The sequence below is a fragment of the Melopsittacus undulatus genome, chromosome 4 (assembly GCF_012275295.1).
Source record: "Melopsittacus undulatus isolate bMelUnd1 chromosome 4, bMelUnd1.mat.Z, whole genome shotgun sequence".
Lineage (NCBI taxonomy): Eukaryota > Metazoa > Chordata > Aves > Psittaciformes > Psittaculidae > Melopsittacus > Melopsittacus undulatus.
This window is the reverse complement of record NC_047530.1, coordinates 109430641-109452680: the sequence shown is the minus strand read 5'-3', so window position 1 is coordinate 109452680 and position 22040 is coordinate 109430641. Positions and strand designations below refer to the sequence as shown.

General features: G+C 39.8%; 1 protein-coding gene across 1 annotated transcript in view; it reads left to right on the top strand.

The window, feature by feature from the left end:
* ADAM12 (ADAM metallopeptidase domain 12) overlaps window positions 1-22040 on the top strand; it is a 185592-nt gene that overhangs the window by 103765 nt on the left and 59787 nt on the right. Inside the window, exons 4-8 of the mRNA XM_005143735.3 lie at window positions 439-517; window positions 4130-4206; window positions 15582-15765; window positions 19943-20008; window positions 20877-20948. Coding sequence (XP_005143792.2) covers window positions 439-517; window positions 4130-4206; window positions 15582-15765; window positions 19943-20008; window positions 20877-20948 — 478 coding nt within the window. The remainder of the gene's footprint in view (window positions 1-438; window positions 518-4129; window positions 4207-15581; window positions 15766-19942; window positions 20009-20876; window positions 20949-22040) is intronic.

Here is a 22040-nt window from a genome sequence, read left to right as displayed (position 1 = left end):
AGTTTGTTCCCTTTACCAAGAGCTAAACTAGTCTTTGGGTGGTCACATGCTGATGAATACAACACATTATATAGCAACCTAAGTAACACAGGGAGAATATTTTACTTTTCCACAAACCATCATTATTTATCAATGCTCCAAATGTCAGATTTCATGTAAAATATATTGAAAATGATGTGGAAGATTCAACACTGAAATGTGCAGTCCTCATACAGAAGAGAAAGCAATCTGGAAAGCTGTAGTCACAGTTAATGAAGGAAGTGTTAATGTACTGCAACGTCAGTGTTTGGAGTTATATCTTTCCCTATTTCACTCATAGCCCCGGTAAGCCATTGTATCTTTAATGCCTGGCTTTGATCGCTATCTTAAACGGAACCACTAAAGGACAAAGTCAAGGTGATGTGGCCTTAATATTACATGTGCTCTGTTTTATTCCAGGGGCCTGTTAGCCAGCGGCTTCACAGAAACCCATTATTTGAACGACGGCACTGACGTGGTCCTCGTACGCAATCACACGGTAAGGTTGGTGTTTCACAGGTAGATGATGCTTCATCCTTAAACCCCAGGGTTCTCTCCACCAAGATCTGAGCTGTGGGGTGAAATAGCTCCACTTGTGATCTGTTCTTATTGCTGCCTTCAGTACCTTTTTGACTGCTGTGATCCTACACATGAATTTCTAGAGGAAGACTTTAAAGGCAAGCTGTGGGGTTTTAGCCAGGTGACTTATAAAAGCTGTAAGATTTATTCGGCTGCTTGAAAATATACCCATTAAAACTTTAGGATAAAGTCGTGGTTCAGTTAGGAAAAAAGCCCTAAATATCTCATTTCCATAGTGCAGAAGCTCAGACCAGAGGTTTTGATGGCTTGTGTATCTTTCTGCATTTGGGAGTTTGGGAGAGGGGGCTGGTTGTTTGGCTATACTTTTTAAACAAGTCCATAAGACTGTTATGGGTATATGTGATGCTTAAATATATATGCATATATGTAAGTAGGTAGGGTGTATGTGTATATTTATGAGTATGCATAAATATAAAAATACGGGTAACATGATCCTTGTTAAAATCAGTAGTTAAAACTGTTTTTTTATAACTAGAAACAGTTTAAAGCAGTAATGTTTTTTCCTCTGACAGTACAAATGCCTTAATTAGAAACAATGCAGCAAGTGATTTTAATTACAAAGTTTATCTTTTCTCTGCCTAAGTCCTATAAAGCATTGGTTATGTTACGTTATTTATTTACTGACACTGTCAGAAGAGGCATCGTGCTTTGTGTTCCCATCCATAACAGGCTTTGCTGGTGTCAGTGAAAGGCATTATTTCTATGCATAACATCTTACTTCTGAAAAAGCATCTTCATTATAGCTCCAAGTAAAGCAATCATCTTGAAAGCTTTCAGTATTTTCTTTCTTGCTGGATGCTCATATCTTCTTCCAAATCGGTTTAGTAGTAAATAGTCATTTGTTTTAGAAACTGGAAGGCTGTATAGACTCCAAAAGGAAATAAATGGAAGAAATGAAGCACGCAAGTCTTTGACAGATTAACCTCCGTTAATATGAATATGTGTGCAGCTAATGGTAGCTAGGCTTTCCCTTACTAAAAAATATCTGTTTTCATAACGGCACTAAGTCATGATTAATACTGACAGTGCATTTTGCTGCCTAAAAGATAATTTTTTTGGGGAGAGATCACTGAATTCATTTTTCATTAAATGCTGCAATATGGTTTCAAAAAGATAAGTCCCTGTGATTTTAGTTTTCTATCTCTTCTTCACTGAGGACATCAATATAGTCTGTAGTTGTAACCAAATCCAATTTCCTATTGAACAGTTGTTTAGTCAAATTCCGCTTGGAGGTCGAACCGAGTCAGGTTTGTGGAGCTGTCGTTTGGGGAGGTTCTAGCACATGAATCAGTGCCTACATTAGTTTTCTGGTTTATAGCACTGGAAAAATCTGCACTTGTCAAAAGCTGGTGTTTATTAAATGATCTCAGGTAAGGGCAGAGTTCTGCTTTAAGTCTGACAAATCAGCCGTGGTAATTAATTGTTTTTAGGGGGTCATCCATTTTATTACTGCTTTACAGGAATAAAAGAGCTTTGATAGGAGAAGGGGGGGAAGAAATCCTGCAGTTCAGTGGAATTACTGAGCTAGAAATCCATTTTCTACCAGTCCAATTGCAGGCCAAGGTCTGATAAGTTTACATTTGCGGTATTGAACCTCGGCATCGTATAGCAGGTAGGTCTGGGAGAAACTGTGAAATGGGCCACAACAGGGAGCTCAAAGTTAATAAAATGACAAGTTGTATGTGGGGAGGGAAAGAAATCAGGCCCTTTGCCATAATTCACTTTGATAAAGACAGCTAGACTGCAGCAGCAGGCTGCGTGGGACGAGATGTCAGCTTGCCCTCCCCGTTCCACTCACTACTGTGCTTAACAGTGGTGATGCTAAACCCCAAAGACTGCCTTCTTAAGAGCTCTGCCTTATACTTGAAATTATGAGAATAAACCTGCTTTATATTCGGTTTTAGCCTCTTTCACAGTCACTATATAAGGGTCAGTGCTGAGGTGGGGGCATTGTTTTTTCTCCTATCAACTGAATGCATGTAACTGATAATATTAAAGAGAAATAGTATACATTATAATATACATTGGAAACTTTCACAACCCTGGCAATTGTGGCTGAAGCAATCTTTTCCCCAAAATTCTTAGGAATTCTAAGGACTTCTGCCCTTCTATTGTCACTTTATCCTTTCTAATGAGTTACTCAGTCTTTATGAGCCCTGATGATAAAAATACCCAAGACTAAAAACCTATTACCCTGTTTCCATTGTTTCTTTCACTGAGAAAAGCTATTGAGATTTAGAAAGTCTGACATTACTGTTCCGTGTTTGGTTTCTTGTGTTGGAAATACAAATGCTCTAAGCCTAAGCAATTATTTTTCATGGTTATAACCTTATTTGCAGAAAATTCATATCTGGATTATTGCATCTTGCCCAGCATTTTCATGGCTATTGCTTTCTTTAACAATATCAAGGTGGTCTTTAGAAGTCTGCTGTGTGTGAGGCTTTGTAAGGGAAAGCCATGCCCCAAAACTGAAAAGGTTAATTAATGCAGCTGGATGGATGTGAATGAACCCAGTAATAAAAAGGCACAGTGAGATGACTGTCAGGTTGCAGCATGAGTGATAACTTTCCTTTGCACTAATAAGATAGGAACCTTTTACAACAGTGTTTTCAGCTTCCAGGTGGCATTCAAAGGAGTCATGAGAAAAGAAATGCTGGACGTTGACACAATCATGGCTTTCCAGCCAGCCACGTAATTGGGAATGTAATATAACCTTTAGTCAACAATAAAATTAACCTTGATTCCAGACAGATATGTGTGTATGCTGAGAAAGTATCTCTGTTGTGGGTGCCTTCTGCAAGCAGTGGATTATTAAGGAAATACAATAACCTAGCCACAAAATGAAATTGGATTGTTGCCTCTCAAAATAGAAGACCCTCTTATACTTGGTTGTCCTTAATAACATGCAGCCACTCGGTTGGGTAATTCAATAAAAGGTTTCCTTTCCAACTTATTTCCATCCCCCTTCATTTGCTCTGTGATTTTTTTCAATCTATAGGGTTGGGATTGGCCTTTTTGTACTTCTCTTTATTCATAGCTTCCTCCTATAGACATACATAGATGCAAATGCCCTTAAATAAATATATGTGTCTTTATAGAAAGTAGTAATGCATCAGCCAATTTGTTAATTTGATTAATTTCATAAAGTATTCCATATTATAACGTTAAAATAACACAGAAAATGGTGGTCAGATGGGCAATTTAAACACTATCGACCCTCTTAAAAACATAACCCAAGAGCAAACCTTACAAAACAAAACAACTACCCTGACCCTTTGGGGTTTAAAAACCACCTAAGGTTTCCATTTAGGAACAGTCTGGAATCTTTAGTAGAGTGACTTATTAGTGAATATTATGATTTAGTGGGACAGGAAGGATGCTGTGAGTGTTTCTGAATGCTGTAGCCTGAAAATGATGCTCCCTTTCAAGTAAGGGGGGTAAAACCAGTATGGAAGCTAGAGAGCAAAGGGTGTTCCTGACTACTGAAATGCTTTCTCTTTTTCACCATCAGAGTCACTGCTACTACCACGGCCATGTACGAGGGTACCCGGACTCCTCAGTCAGTCTCAGTACCTGCTCTGGACTCAGGTAAGCCAATACTTCACTAATACTTGAGCTCCTTAAGAAATCATCCTTGTACCCGTTAAGTTTTTGGTTTGCCTTTTAATGAATATATCAATATCCACTTTCCAAATACCCATTTTTCAAACATCCATTTTCCAAAAGACGGTGTAATCTCTGTGAAAACATTTTCCCTCTAGATGCTCTGATAATAGATAGCAGCTAGGGTGTTTTCCATGATGTCCCTTCTCTTTTGCTGCCCATCCTTCTCTATACCCCTTTATAGCACTGTGATGCTTGGCACATTTTGGAGCTGGCAGTGCCCAGTACCCGTCCAGTCCCCCTTGTCCTCAAAGCTGTGTTACCACTGATGGCAGGACTCCTCTGCAGCTGTGAACTCATGCATCATCCAGCAGCCTCAGCAGTAGGAGAGATTGCTTTAAAGATATGGTTGTGGAGCTCCATGAATTGCATTCGTGGCAGATATGATGCTCAGCATTAAGATTTTAGCTACTTGTTAATACAAGAGTAACAGATTCATATTGCTGAAACCCAAACCTCTTCCGAGCTTGAGAAAGGAACAGGCTGACAACATTTTAAATGCACAATGGACTCAGTTCAGGAAACAATTATCTTCCTTACTTGGACAATCAGAGAGTGGTATTTACTCACAGAGCTGTTCCAAATCACAGTAATTAACTGTAAATTGGCTCTAGTGTTCTCCCTGGAAAACCCAGTTTTCCTGTCAGATTTCCAGCTGTCTCAACCTTTTCTGGGTTTAATTTATCTACAAGCAGCATGAGTAGCTGGAATCTTTTTCCCTTGATTTTGCATTTTGTGCAATAGTGGTGTTATCAAGTCTTTAATAACAGCAGCAGAGAGAGCAACGAGTTTGTTACCAAGATCCTTATCCCTGTTCAAGGGACCCATTTGCTGTAGCAGATGGATTCCTGGGGGCTCATTCCTATGTGGGGAAGGGCTTTATGGCATCTTCCACAGGTTTACTCTAATTAACCCCTCTCATGGACCATGGCAGCCTGTGTTCACTAGTGATGCTCTCAGTCTGTAAAAACATAATGTGGTGCTCCCAGCATTTTAATAACAGGTATTGCATTGCTGCAATCTCCATAGGGAATATTTGCACCATGTAGGACAGGGTCTGCACTGATGTCTGGTTCCAGAGCTACCTAAGAAATTACAAGCTCTCAGGAGAAATCACTCTTCTCCACATTAAAAGCATTTGCTTCCTTCTCTAGTGTGCTGTTATTGTCATTGTTGAGCTCACAGAGTTGCCTCCCAGTTTTAGATTGTTAGGTATGCCAAGGCAGGATATGCTGGCAGTGACATTTTTGTCTCATCTGGCACTATTGCAGGTAAATCCCCAAAGTGCAAGTGAGAGTATTAAGCTCCTTCCCCATAGGAAAAGTGTAGCAGCATCTTTTTCAGTACAAAGTTTCCTAAGTTTCCCTGCCAATGCATACTTTGCTCTAGCAGGAGAAGAACTGAGGAAGTATCTCAGTATCTGTACATTTAGCCGCTGTATTCTCTGCTGAGGTGTGTGAAGAGAGTGTTCATGAGTCAGGATAGTTAATGGTAAGTGTACCTGTTGACTTACTCCACAAAACTCACTTGGCAGCCTGATGGCCAATAGTAATAACTTCCAGTCACTACCTGTGTTTGGTCCAAGCCAGCGATGTCTATTTGAAAGCCATCATAATGCATTGTCAACAGCTTGAACCACCCAGGCTTTCTCATTAAAACTGGTTAGGAATCAAAGGTCAGGTGGTGTGAAATCCCAAGGAGCTGCTCTGAAGTTCTGAGAGCACTAACCACCTTCCAGAATCAGACCTATATGTCACTGTATACCTCTGCCACCAAAACATTATCATGGCAGGGGGGTTGGAACAGGATGATCTTAAGGTCCTTTCCAACCCTAACTATTCTATCATTCTGTGGTTATTGTGGCAATGCATCCCTTCAGAATTTGGGTGGAAAGATCTAGTTGATCTTGATCAATGTTGCAGGAAGTTGATCAATGATCAGGAAGATGTCCTTGCTCATTGCAGGATTGGAACAGATGGCTTTTAAAGGTCTCTTCCAAACCAAACCATTCTATGATTCTCTGATTTATTGGATGTGATCCAGTCTGAAATAATATGAGGAGAAATAGGACAGTTCAAAACTACTTCATGGCTTACTTTGCTGTCAACTTTACTAGTATTAGAGCTTGAAAGAATAGTTATGGATAGGATAGGATGGGATGGGATAGGATGATATATTTGCCCACCAACTTGCTGGAGTGAGGACTCTTGTTTTCCCATGGCATGATAAAGACTACAGGGACATAGAGACATAAGCCATCATGTGGTCATGGAGCCGCATGGTGCAATCCCTGGAGCAGCCGTTTCACTTGCAGCAGCCGGTGGAAGGAAAGCCTGGTCTCATTCTCAGGGTCTGTTCCTGGCTTTGTGACAGTTTCTAAGTGAATTGGACAAATCTCTCTGTCTCAGTTTCTCCATCTGTGAAATTCATTTAATGATCCTTACCTACCTCACACAGCTGTTGCATGGAGCTGAAGTGCCTGAAAAACATCTAAGGAAAGGAAGTGCAAGCTGTTAGCTCACTGGAACCTCAGAGGACTAATATCCTCCTACTCCTCCAGACAAGCACCTTGGGCATTGTTCCAGGTGTGGATAGGTAGGGACCGTGTCTTTTCCCCAGATTAGGAGAGTTCATTAAAAGACGTGAAGCTAGTAATAAAGAATAGGTTCCACGTTTGGTATGCTCTGAAGCCTGAGTGCTCAGCAGTAGTCAAAGAACCAAAAAGGATCATAGGAATTACAGAGACAGAAATAGAGGATAAAACAAAAAAAAAGCCATCATTACCACTTTATAAATCCATAGTGCGCTCACATCCCGAATTCAGTTCTGGTTTTCCCCTCCCCATCTCCAAAAAGGAAGCATTATACCCAGAAAAACTCACAAAGAAGGGCAAAACTTATGATCAAAGGTAAGGAACAGCTTTTATCCAAGGAGAGAAAATAGACTAGGATTTGTCACTTTTGGAAGGAGATGACGGAGAAAAAGGGTCTGATGAATCAAGACTGAATGTCTTGCTGAAGAGGGGGCAATTGCTGACATTTTCCGTAACCCCAAAATTAGGAGACATCAAATGAAATTATAGAGCAAAGGAAATGTACTTTTTTATTCACCACCTGATGAAGCCGTGGAGCTCTCTCTCATCGGGGGGTGTCAATGTAAAACATATCTGTAGATTCAAGCAAGATGAAACAATCTGGGAAGGGGAGCAAGAAGAGGCATCTCCAGGGCTGTCAAACACAAATATGTCCCTAATGCTCATGCTGTCAGAGCTGGGGATACCAACTCTGTTGTGCTGCTTCTATTCTTGTATCCCAAGACAAGGTTGTATGCCAAGTATCTGCTTTTGGCCAGGGCCAGAGACAAGGTGCTGAGCTGGAGCAATCTTGCTCTGACCTACTGCAATCCTCAGGTTCTTACAGTACAGCCACATGGTTGATCATTTGAGAGGTGTTGTTAGCTGGTAATTACAACATGATTACTCTATGATGAGCTACAAGAAGAATCAAGTGTTAAATATGCAAACTAAGACTGTTAGGTTTGACTAGCTGATGTTTTTCATGCAGCTGGAGGGGGTGAGATATAAAGATAAATGAGAAGTAGACCCATCTCTCTTATGCACACTCACTTATTCCAGCTATGTCACATCCTCTCAGACATAACATTCAAGTGCCTCACTTCATGTAGGATTGAAATGGCATAAATAGTTGGATTGACACTGATAGCTGCCTAAAATGCAGGTTAGAGGAGAATATAATCATGCCATAATCTGTATCCTGCTGTTCCTCCAGAGGAGGAAGAGCTGAATGGTGGAGAGGAGACAGTAAATGCTGAATGCACGAAATGGGAACAATGGGTAATCAGGATTTCCGGCACTTCCATCTGGATAAGAAAGCCAATTAGACTGTCAAAGCCTGTGGGAAGGTGAAGGTACGACAAAGTCAAGTCATTTCCTTCCTGTCCTCAGGAAACACCCTTCTGTTTGTCTAGCTCAGAGGCTCTTCAAGTCCTTAGCAAATAGTTTTGGCCTGTAGCCACCAGGCACATCTTCTGTGATGAATTTGTGTAGACTCAAATGATTTTTCCCCTGGTTCTTTCTCTGCAAGTGCAGAACCTAGTAAATACACACCAAAAACATCAGCCTGAAGAAGGGCACAATCTCTATGGTCGGGGGGCTGGCAGAGGATGCTGACATGGGGATGTTCAGCTATAAAGGCATACGTAGTGACACCTCTGGTGGGTGAAGTTTCTCTCAGAAATGCCTTGCTAGTCTAAGGATAGAAATCTCATAGGAAGCCTTTGGAAAATGCTCTTGAAAGTCATAAGAATCCTTTAGAGTTACCCAATTTATAGATAATAAACCCATTCACACATACATAATGTGTTCCATTTGTTGTCCAACCCCATCAGCGACTGAAAGATGTTGTGTCCACAGAGAAAGTGATGGGGATAAGGCCCCAGAACTGATCAGACAATTGTTTTTAATGGGATTACATGGTCATGCTATATGAGGCCGCCAGCATTAGAGCCATCCATTTTCCACATGGTCTGGCTGAACTCACTGTGTCCCAGACACAGTCAGCTGAAGAGGGGGGTTAAATATGACACTCCAGACATCAACTATTTAAAAGAGGAATGGAAGTAGGAAACCAGTGAGAAAAAACCTTAAATTCCTCATGTTCTTCAAGCATGATTTCCCCACAGAAAGGGAGATTGCATCCAAAACTGAGGTTAGGAGAAAATCCCAGCTGAGGAAAGCTCCGGTTTGGATGTGTGCTTTCCCCCCGTGCATTCTGAAGAGCTTTTGGTTCATAGAAACATCTCACATGGTTTGTAAGTTATCTGACCATGAAACTATTGGAGGTTTTTGAGCTCTACATACAAAGCATTCAGCTTCTGGGGTTTCGTAGCTTCTGTATTCTGGCTGTTTGAGTGCTAAACAGCTCCTGGATCATGATCCCCTCTGTGATCTGAGATGAGCAGCATGTCCACTCTTTGACAGTTGTATGCGCAGTCCCTAGGTGCACAGTAATCCCCCGAGCAACACTGTTGCATGACAGATGATGTGTACCCTGCTGTTTGAGCCTGCCCTTTCTCCATCAAGTCTGTGTGTGACAGCACTTTATTTAAAAGCAAAACCCAGAACCCTAGAAACCAAAACTAAATATCATTTTATGTTGTATAACTTGAAAAAGCATCCTATGGGCCTTAATGTGATGTGCAGTTTTAAATCAAGCCACATTTTATTGTTATGCCCTTTGCTGCACAGTGGTAGAAAATGTGCTCACTAAATTGGCATTGATGCCAATGCCTCTTTCCTTCTTCATTCTTCTCTGCTTTCCTTGGTCTGCCTTGTCATCCTCCCAGTTGAGTTTGCATGTGACACTTTCTCTGATAACACAATTACTGCTTCTTGCAATCCAAATGCTGGACATGAAATTGCATTATCGCTTTCAATTCAAGTAACTCCCTGCTTAGATTCCAGGCACCAAAGTTGCAGACCAGTATGCATTCACACTGGACAAATCTGCCTTGCACCAAGAAATGATTAAGTGTGTGCTACAGTAGTCTCTGGGTATGACTGTGTTTTAGACACTGCGCTATAGAATATATTTTCAGCTGAATGAAAAGCACTGGCTGGAATAGAACCTATCTGACTAATGATGTGTCTGCGTGAGAGCACCTCTACCAGCTACTGCTTTAACCTCCCTTTGAGATGTTGCCCTTTGCTGATTTGGGTCAGACTTGTTACATTAATGGAATCCTGATGTGCAGTATAGTAGCATAACGGTATTACTTGGGTCTTGTGTGCTGGTCCATCAATAGATAATTATTGTCTGTAGTTACTAAAATTTACCTCATTTTAAAGGTGGGTGATGCAGAAAGAGGTGAATTGCTTGTCCAAGGCTTTGATGGAGACAGGAGTGCTTCTTTCTCTGGAGTCCAAGTCCCATTCTCTATATTTTCCACTTATTTTTTAAAGTGAAAGAATGACCAAACCATTTGGAAAATATCCAAAGATCACCCAGACCATTAGAAAAACAGTCAATACATCATCTTTTTCATTCATCCCAGTAGTATTCAACTGCAACTATTAACACATACTAAAAGTGAAGTTTTCAATCAGTACTACATTTTTCTTCTGCTTTTGTTTGTTTCCTTACTTACTTTCCTGGGGATTTGTTATACAAAGTCCTAAGAATGGAGAATGCATAAGAAAAATAAATTAAAATGACTTATCACTTTACAGATCACTTTCTGATATCATGCATGTTGAGAAACACTGCAGTAACTACAGTATCTCCATCATGAGTGTCACGAGAACAGCTCCTCAGGACCATGAGGCTCCAATTCTGTTATCTATTCACCTACATCTCATTGTAATCAGTGATTCAGCTGTGGGACCAGATCCTTTACTTTTGCAGGTGTAGCATTAATTATGAAATGAAGGTCCTATAGGATTTTAGGTGGCACATGAGCATTGCACGGTTATTCACAGTGTCTGTGGGCAGAAGCAGACTTAATGTGAATATGTGGTGCGTGAGGATGACAGCCCTCTATAGTCAATTGATTTCGTACAAACTGAAAACCTCTAGACTCCTCTTCCAGTGGTAATAGAGCTTTTTATTGTTATTGTTTAGCAATGAGTATAAATTTGAGCTTCATTAAAACCAAATGTTTAATTGCATTCATGGATATCAGATTTATTGATTTACTTAACTTTCCCTATATAGTCCTGCAGAATAATATATAACAGTTTCATATGGTGCTGTCCTAGCCAAGTTTTACTTCAGCATCACAATTTCTCAGACAAGTATGTGGTGATGGTTTATGTTGGCTGGGCCTTTGCTTCTGCTGACAAGCTGGAAAAGAAAAATCCCATTTATATTTTGAGATTTCTTAAAGCCTGTTGATTTATGGAACACGGCTTGCCTTGCATGAGGCTTTGTTTTGGGCTTTCTTGCTAAGAGAAAACACTATCGCATTTGATTTTATCAACAATATAAATAATGGGATTATTCAATTAAATTGTATTTCCTTAATTGAGAGATTCTTGGCACGTTCCATACAAATAAAAAACAAATTAATTATTTAAGTTATATTTTAATTTCTTTTTCTTTGAGATTCGGAGTCCTCCCATCATAGGCCATCTCAGATACACATTCCCCATGTGTCCATGTGGCATGTAATGGTATACAGTGAGCAAATACCAAAGAATTGTTCATGTTTGGAGCTGATAGCAGCAATGTGGATGTGGTTTATTTGGTGCTGACCACCAGACATGGGCAGGAATCAAACTCCGTTGAGAGGTAGAGTAAAATATTAGTTCAGACTCAAGACCACACTGAAGCTGCTTCCAGTTGGCTTAGAGCCTCTGAAGTGCTGTCTGGACATGCTGTATGGTATAGATGTTTTTATTCTTTCCTCTTAGTGATGGAAGTGAGAGCCTGATAGTTCTAGATAGGGTTTGACTTGTCTCTTATCTTCCCTGCCCAGCTCATTGGCAAGATCCTTCTGACTTCCCAGCATCAGTATGGTTTGCGACTGGGGAAAAAATACATATGCCATGAATTAGTTATGTGATGACCAAAAAATGTATGCTTTGTATTACATTTTTCCCAAATATTTATAAGCTTGGGAATTCTGGTAGTCTTTTGCTTGGTAGAGGTAATGGTAGAAATCCAATGGATTTTGGTAAAAGCTGGTCATAAAGAACAGACACTTCTCAAGTAGTTGCAGAGTTGCTGAAATCACTTTGGGGTTCCTTGTATAATTTTTGGTTGGGGAGCTGTTGTTTAGTATGCTGTTTCCCACACTGGAAAACATTGGTTTATTTAACATTAATGCTCCTGTTGTGGAGTTGTGGAAGAGTTGTGCCATCTTGTTCTTTGGTGAACATACGCTGGTTTAGGAGTGTGGAGAACCATGTTCAAAAGGAAGACACAGAGATGGTGTAGGAGTAACAGAGGCTTCTTTGAAACACCTGAAAAAATGAGGAAGGAAAAAGAAGTTATGGATTTATTTGATTTGCATCAAATTCTAAATCCTGAGTGACTGGTAGGTATCACTCATCTAATCCTGCCACACCAACCAAAGAAAGCAGCCATAGTTTCTGATGAGTTACATTTTTAAGGTGCTGTGCTTGGCACTGATCGATGGTGAGGAAAATGCAATTGCAGGAAAAGAAAATGAGTCAAAACCAGAAAGCTGGCCAAGAAAATTCATATTTGATATTCATTATCTTATTAGAGATGGTCACAAGCCAAGCGCTGATAGCCTGGAGGCAGCACTCAAAGGCTAAGTGTGCATTAAAGGAAAAGTATATTTTCCTTTATGCCGAATGTGCAGATTTTTTTGTACTTTGGGATTGCTTCATATGCAAAGGTGGAACTGTTCTTAAAGGCTTATGCTGGATGGGAGTCTGCAAAGTTGTATTGGCTGCCCTGGCTCTGGTGTGCTCAAGAGAAAACAAAATTAATTACTCTGGTATCTGATCATTTGTCAATGTAACAATAAAGAAATGAGAGAGCTTTACTCTGTAAAAGGATATTACTAAGTCTGCTTTTCTAGTGTAAAGTATTTAACTCTCTTTTTTTAAGTTAATGTTCTAAGCAGGATAAAGTTTAACATTAACAATAAAACCCCTCATGGATTTATGTTGTCAGTAAAGGGAGATGGTCAGGCTGGCCCATTTCAAGCTAATGACTAATGGACTTCTGCCTCCTTTGCTGGTTCCAGCTGCCTCCCAAGTTAAATGATTAATTGCACAAGGGAAAGACAACAATCCTTATTTGATTGTGCTGATTACAGAGTTGCTGATTATTGGAGTAAAGGGAATACGTTGTCCTGTTTGCCTAAATTCTTCAAGGAATAAAGCAAATTGGAAGTAAAGCTGTAGGGTGTAAGGTTACTCAAATCGTGGGGTGACCTGCTTGGAGGTCTCTCATATGTCATGTATGCTATAGCGTATCCTGGCTGTAGCTACAAGGATTACTGTGATAAATCAGTACTGCTTTTCCAACTGTGATCCATAATACACAGCATGCCTGTAAATAATATATCTAACCTGATTTGCCAGGGGTGCTGAGGAAGCTACAAATGAATTATCAGACCCTGATTCTTGGTTCTCATCAGTAAAGCAGGCTCTTGCGAATGCTGTTGCACAGCCTTTGATATCGTGGGGGTCCAGTCCTTGTACTCTCAGGCATCTAGCTGTTCTAGTTAACAGGAAAATGGTCATCTCTTGGCTTGGCTGAACTGGTGCTAATGATGTTTGATAGCAAAACTGTGCAGTCAGCTTCAAATGAAAATGTCAGTTAACTGCTTAGAAGGCTGCAGACTGGAGTTTCTTCATTGTACCTTGCTAAGAATAGAACAGCTAGGTCAGACTTTTCCTAATAATTTGACTTTTTATTTTTAAATCAGTCTTTATAGTGTCATTAACGTGTTTCTGGGTCCTTCTTCGTTCTCCTTTTTTATCTTTCTTTAGCTTTCTACAGAAGAATTGTATAGGAACACATATCAGTCTCTCAATAGTTGAAGTGTCTCCCCTTTGTTGCAGAACAGAGAGAAATAAAAAGAGCAGACACTTCCTGTACACCAAAAAGACACACTAATAAAAGACAGCTAGCCTCAGGCTGAAAATGATTGCTGTTCAATAGCATATATAGGCAGTATAGAACAATTGAGAGAAGGAATTGAGGAAAAATGCCTTGGTCAGTTAAAGGTTTCATGGAATTCCAGGTAGGTAGATTGTAATTATTGCTGCCAAACCTTTGCCAGTGCTTAGGGATTAATGCATTCATAATTTAAAGACAGGGAAGAAATGTGTAGCACAATGAACTATTCACTGTAGCATCTAATTGCTAAATGCTTACAACACCCCATAAGCAAATGGTTATCCTTAGTTTAGAAAGAGAAATGGGTTTTGAAGAGTGACTTTCCCTGGTTATACAGTTACCCAACAAAACCTGATATGCAGCTCAATACAGGAATTATCCAGGCCCCTCCTGTGTGGTTGGCAATGTGTGCTCAGGATGCGAGTGAGACACAGAATATGAAATTGCTTTCTCTTACAGGAATTTCTATCTGAGCCTTGTCTGTAAACCTGCTTCATTCCTTCTTATGGTGTGCCAGTCCTGCTGTAGAGTAGAGCAGTGTTCACACTCTGTGGTCTTGCAGTTATAATTACTAATTGCAGCAGTACTGTTGGAGATCATCCTGCTTTATGTCATGTAGTACCAGAAATCCTATTCCAGCATGTCTAGACCATGGATGCCCAAATCACATTGCATATGTTTCCTGTGCTGAGCTGAAAGATCAGCCTTATGCCAGCAGCTTCCTCAGCGTGAGGAATTGGGAAGATATTCAACCTTTTGTAAACTTTGTTTTACTGTGTAAGGTCAAAATAACTGGGCAGGATCCGGCACAAGAACCCAAGCAGGGCTTTTATTAGATGAGTTGATGTATTAGATGTATGTGTCTGATGTATACATGGAGAGTGTTTTTTGATTAGGAGGCAGCACATAAAACCCAGAATTGGCTATGTGCCCTATGTTCTTCCACATGTCTCTTGGAGCACGGTGTTGTTCTCTTCCCAATTCCCTTTTCCCCCCTCTTTCCTTTTTGCATACTGTAGCTCAAAGTGTCATTAATGGAAAATCTTTGAGATCCTCAGAGGGCAGGTGGTATTGCTGTAAAAATTATTATTTTTGGTAGCAAAATGAATTAAACAGGAACCCACTGGTTAATATATCTGAGCTTCGTTCTGCTGCACCACAGTGCAATATTTAATAATCCCTTTCACTACTGCAATGCCTCTTTAATCTGGCAGAATTGATGCTTGCATCAGCGTTTGGTTTAAAAGGTATAATGCACACTGCAGATCATAATGAATACTTTCCCTCTGTACCTTTCCTTACAAAAGCATTTCACTGTGCTTTCGTTCATTACTGTTTGCCGTGGGTCCTCAGAAGCACACACATCGTGACTCTACTCAGCAGCGGCAATGCATCACTGTGAGAATGGAAAACACATAAAGCACCAATATAATTTTGCTCTACACAACAGCACTTCAGAAGTGGCAAATTTTCTTTGAGCCATTGCTTCTTTCAAAGTATAGTGTGCTGCAATGCCAAATATACAGCTTTGATGTTTCCTGCTCCCCTCGACCATGACGTTATAAATCAACGTTTTGCTTTTTCAGACTCCATCGTTATTAAAACTTGTTGCAACTTTGTTGTAGACAAACATACGTTAGCTCTTGAAAAACATGCATCTTCCTCTGTTCTTTTCTGTAACAGGGGAATTATTGTATTTGAAAACAAAACCTACATTCTAGAGCCATTGGAAGGTGCTATAAACGAGCACAAGATCTACCCAGCAGAGGATATGAAAATAGCCCCAGGATCTTGTGGCCACCAGCTGGACATCCCTGCCATGGGAGCTGCTGACAGTGACACATCGCACCATTCTCAAGCTGGCAGGGTAGGTGGATGATGCACTTTTATGCTTCTAGTTTGCTGAGCACATCACTGGTAGCATTTCCATTTTACTGCCTATCATAACTCTGTTACAAAGAGTCCCTACTGAGCAAATCATTAAACCATATAGTCAACTTCTGTTGACATCATGTGCTAAAGTGCATGATTAAAATTAAGCATGAACTTACATGATTTGCTGAAGTTTAATTCCTTTTTCTGGATCCTGTGTGTATAGCTTGCTTTGTACTTTCCTTTTGGTAATGAGATGGCACAGAAAAATCTATGGTTTCATATTAAGGTAATATATTTTGGTTCATGTATGATTACAGTTGGAATTTAAGACCCCATAAGGACACTGTGCAATGTCTGGAAATGTTCTTACCCACCAAGGTGGAAGAGAACTTGATAGCTGTGATGCTTTGCTAATATTAGGTTTTGAACCTTTACATTCTAGTAGGAAAGTATCTTATGCAGACAAAACAAATTCTCACTGTATTACTTTACAGATATATTAATGTAGGGGTTTTTTATGTAGGAAGAAATGCACTTAATGTGAAATGCATCTAGCTAATGGAAACTGTAGAAAATTAAATGAGGACAAGAAAATACTGTACTAAGTTCATCTGCATATTGGATTGTAGGAAAGACTGATTTAGGTGTTCAGAAATTATACAGTGGTCCAAATCTGAGCCCAGCATTTAACAGATGTCACGTTATGGGATTTATACTTATGTGCACTTTTGCATCAAGATTAATTGTTAAGGAAAGCAACCTACGTGGCTAAATCCCTTGTTATTATTTATGTGGTGGAACTAAGTTATTTTACTTTTTGAGAATATTAAATATTCCATCTAATATGTTAGCCTCTGAATATACCATTTTATGGGCTACGTGTATTTCTAAACCTGTATTTAGATTGGAAGCAATGGAAAAATACTTTTCACAACTTTATTGAAGTTTTCTTCAAATCCTCGTGACTTGACTGAATTTCACTGAAGCAATCAGCATAACACCAGGAAACTAAGCTGTGCATACAAGTAGCTTGATGCAATCAGTGCAATTTCACTATTACCCTCACAGTTCTCACATATTGTTGATGGCTTCAGCTATGTGCCAGAATTCACCTTAAATATCTAAATAATATTTTTGCTGTGCTTCAGTGGATATAATTATAAAACCTGTCAACAGGCACATCATGTGGAGAAATGCTATATATACAATGAGTATGCTGGATACACTTCTAATGTATAAAACTTGGAAGTTGTCAAATGTAATGTGTGGAGTGAGTTTTCACATTTCAGTGTTGTCATCAACTAAGCAGATTGTCTGGACGTACTGAATAAAGATGACCTGCAAAGTGTGGAGACATAAGGCTGCTTCAAATTATATTGGGTGACAAAAGTAAGCAGGAATATAGTTTCAGGTTCAGGGCATGATAAAAGCTTTTGGTTTCTTGACAGGTCTGGGAGGAGCTTTTTGTTTGACTTGTTTTCTTCCCTGGCCCTTCACTCAATTGCCTACACACTAAATTCTTATTGAGCAGAGCTGAAATGTGGGTCAGTATACCACAAAGTTAGACTAGCCTTTGGGTTAGATTTAAATACAGATAAATGGTGGGGCAAACAGTGGACTCGGCTTCCCAGATCCAAGCATGAGATTTAGTAGAGCAAGTCGGGTAGTGTAGTGGATGTGTGCAGACATGTTTTGCCTCATTGAAGCTGGGTCTCTGTAGTTACTGGGTCGTTTCATAACTCAGCAGACCTTCAAATTGCAGCAGTGTTTTCCAGTTGAGCTCCATTGAGATAGGATCTTACCAAAAGCAAGCCTGATGTGTAAGGCAGCCCCTACAATGTGGTGTTTTCTCTAGTCACAACAAAAAGCCATTTTGGTGGTGCTGGTGGACCACACATCAGACTGGTGAGCCCTATGGGCAAATGGATCATAGAGAAAGAGAGGCTGAAATATTTCAGTGTGAATGTAAGCCATGTCAATTCCCAATGTGCCTGTAAAAGCTTTGCTTGTTGTCCCTGGCTAGATTTAATTCTATCAGGACTTTAGCTTTCCTTAGCTGTATTGTTGACTCTTCATTTTAATTCTGAAGGATTAGTTTAGGCAATGGACTGTGCATTGATGCAGTTGGCTGTGGGAAGCAAGCTGAAAGAAGTCATAATTAGGTATATATTTAAAACAAATATTATACCCAAGGGATGCACATTCCTTTGGGCAAATCACGGGAATAGATTTGTTATGCAAGTCAGTCATGAGAGGCTTACATGATCATACGCTGCTAGCCAGTTTCTGTGAGGCTAACTCTCTCCAGTCCAAAGAGTTTTATTCCTGATAAAAAGCAAATGGTTTAAACTCACTGATAGAACAGAGGTTTTTTTATATCTTTGTACCTGGATTTTCATGTCTCATCTGGAAGAAGACTAGAGGCACTTTAGGTGTACATCTCTGATTAGGAACACGTATTTCAGGTTATTTTAGGCTTGTGGTGTCTGAGAGATCAGTTCCATCACAAAGCAACACTCACATGGCCATTTGCCTTATGTGGCATCTCATGTATTTTGCAGGGAGGTAAATCAAGCTCTGTCAGAGCATTGTAAGTTCTGCTGAAGTCTTCTGAGACATGGCAGGCCCCTTTGTATTGCATCTGCTGCTGTTCCTGGAGCTGCAAGAGGGGACATGCTGACTATCACCAGGCACTGCTGGTGACCACAGTGTGGCAGATAGGGCATGTGCATATGCACCAAGTCTGTGCACACACCATGAACCAATGGTAGTGACAGTTGTCCCCAGTAGAGCACAAGAAGCTGACAGAGAACCCCAATGCCAGGAGAAGCTGTAAGAATATCTACCTGAGCTCATTTACCAGACACTGTAATAAATGTAATCCCATTAAGTGTTTGTGTTACTGATGTTTAGTTCATTAATTATAGCTTTTATTGCTTTCTCAGCTCATAAATACCATCCAAATAGAACTTAATTGTTTTCCAGTTATTGTAGTTTGAGGGCTGTGTGACACTATTAAATATAAGTTTGACAGTCTGAGTTACTAAAGGTTACATCTGTCGCTTTCCTCTAAACCCAATGCTTCTTGCAAAACATTCAAAATCATTAATCAGCAGATAATAAAGAGGAACACATTGGTAATGTGAAGAGAACTTTGTGAAAGTTGGCTGGAAGGTGACATCCAGCACTGACTTAGCTTAGGGGATCACAAAGTTTGCCTTGGAACAGTTTGCTTTGGAAAGCTTTAGTCATGTTTTAGCTTATAGAGCATTAGTTTACTTGAAGCCCGCATGGTCATTAGTAGGTCATGCATCTGCTTAAGCTCCTTAAGTTCTGGCACCAAGATCAGATATACTGCTGAGACCTCTTTTCCAGAAACAAGAGAGATAGATAGCTGCTGTAAATCACAGAGCTTTTACAGGCATTAATAGGTCACTTAAATTCAGGGTAGCAGAGAAACTAGGCTATGATTAGTACTATTAAGAAACTATTTCATCGTCCTCAGTGACCTTTTTGCAGCTAAGCATTATCACTCTTTTAGAGCTGCATTTAGAACTGCAAGCTGTTTTATATGAACACAGAGATACAAAATGAAGGGTATGCCTTCCATTTTTAGAGTATTAGTTTGCTTCCTCAGACACTAACAGTTCATTCCTTTCTTTTCCTGCAGGATTTATTCTTGGCTTTTTCTTCCTCTGTACTTTATCAGTTGACCACTTGATCTCTTCTCTGCTTCACTCAATATCCCCTTATCTCATTTTTCTTAGTAGCCACTTGGTCTACTATGTGAACTGTTTGCTAAAAGTGATCTTATCGTCTCTTTAAATGTGCCTTGAAAGTAACAGAGGTTCTTCTGCTACAGATGATTTGCTCTGTTGAGGAAAGATAACTCAAACATTTCAACCGCAGAAAGCTGCAAGGTTGAGAGACTTTGTACCACTTTCCTGCTTGCTGTAATATAATCTTGAGGTTAGGGGTTGTAAGTACCACGTAGACTATATGTGTTGTAGTAGATAAAAGGAAAACTTCCATGAGGACAAGGAATACAATAGCAATCCGTATGCAGTGACGTCTGAGAGGCTGTGTATCTCCTCTTGCAAGCTGAGACGGGCTGATTCCAAAGGTCACTACTGCAAAAACAAAACACTCTTTTCATATTGTTTTGGCAGTACAAGAGGGAGACTCTGAAGACAACGAAGTATGTGGAGCTTGTTATTGTGGCAGATAATCGCGAGGTAAGAATCTTAAAGTCAGGGGAAACATGTATAGGAAATGGGGAGCTCAGTTCGGCTGCCATGGTATTGCCACTAATGTGCTTCAGACAGCACTATGATGGTTTTCAAAAGGAAAGTTCCTTCCCTAATTAGGGCTAAGCAATGGAAGGCACTATCAAGATAGGATAATACTGGTAGTCAATTGTATAACTTTGCAATGCCTCTGTCATGCTCAAACCATGACAGCCTCATAAGGAATTTGACTCTTGAATAACTGGGATATCTGGCAGTAGCTGAAGAGGCAAATGTGAATTCACTGCTCAGGATCTCCTTGAGCTAGTTAAGTCTTTATTGCCTCTGCCCTCGGTAGGACTGACACTGGAAAACTCAGTAGGATCCTGCACTTGCTTTTATAGATGTATTTTACCATCTCATCCCTTACCTTCCCGATGGTTTGCAAAGAGAGCTTCAAAACGAGTAACCAGAACTGGCTGCAGGAATGTTCCAGTGAGTTGAATGGCAGCCAAAGATGTAAATCTCCATTGGAGTTATTTCCCTACTTGTATTGCTTTTCTGGTCTTCTTGAACACAGTTAGCTAGCTAGGGAATTATAATCACTCTACAGCAACAGCCAAAACAGCCAAAGAAGAGCCTTTTCTTCTCCACAAAACATCAGTCCCTGAAAGAACCCTATGTAAGACTTAAGAGATTTTAATATCTTCTAGTCAGAGCCAAAATCCTATCCCATATGCTGTGTTTATTCTGAGGCAGACCATGGTCCCATGAAGCCCACAGGAGTCTGCCACTGTAATTCCCAAACTTCACCGTGGCTGTTGGGGGGTAAACATGACATTTGTGCTGCTAATACATTGATCTTTTATATTTCAAGTTTCAGAGGCAAGGCAAGGATGTGGAAAAAATTAAGCAGAGGCTAATAGAAATTGCAAACTACGTGGATAAGGTAAGAACACTCCCAAACTTACTACACTTTCTGAAGAATGTTGCTATGAAATCTCTGTTTCTTCTACTAGTAGGTTAAGAAAGCTGCTTTCACACTCTTTGCCACATCTCCTTGTCCACCCACCTTTATGAGTTAACTCTGCTGCATTCATAATACTCCAGTATTTCAGAGCAATGCTTCTCTCCAAGCAGTAAAAACAAAAAAGCAAACTGAAATCCTTTCTGTGTTGAAACCCTTCAATATATTGAACTGTGAGCTTTGATCTGTATATAAATATACAATATTACATATACTCTGTATATAAATATACAATATTAAATATACAATATTTGCTCTGTATATAAATATACAATGAATATATGAGGGATGCATATATCTATGGAAGCACTATTCCTAAGGAGATGTAGAATTTAGCTCTAGGATTCTATTAACCTGGGAAAACAGTGAAGAAAATTGTATATGGAGCAGCCCATAGGAAAAAGATTATTGCAAGGAGGATTTTGGGGAACAAAGTCCTTTGCAGCAGCAAGGGATGGGCCAACAAAAGGACTGATGACACAAACTGTAAGATATGTAGCCCAAACATGATGGTAGAATTAAAAGTGCTTAAGTAAGCAGAAGTTGATGTCTGTGTAAGAGCAGTAAGAAAGAGACATATAGTGGAAGGCTTTGGATCTGAAGTAATTTCTTGACAATAAACAAGAAACCCTAAGGGTCCTCTATGGTGTTTTTTGAACAAATTAAAGTTTCTTTTTGCTGTGCTGTATGGCTAGAAAAGATTAGGTGTCCAGCAGTGAAATTTTAACCGAGGGAGCCTTAATTTAGCTGAGAACTTATCAAGTGATGCTTCAACGGCAATAGCTCAAGAAGAAGCATTCTTGATTAAAAACAAGCTGCTGTAGACACCTCCACCTCTTTTGTAATTGTCTTGCTGACTTATTACTGGAGGACAGGTGTTTATATGTTACCTGCTCAAAATTAATTTTGCATATTATAATATATTTGTGTTTCATGCTTAATTTATGCTCAGCAAATGCCAGCGTTATCCAAATGGCTGTAATGCATATAAACAAGACAGATATCTAGTACTTG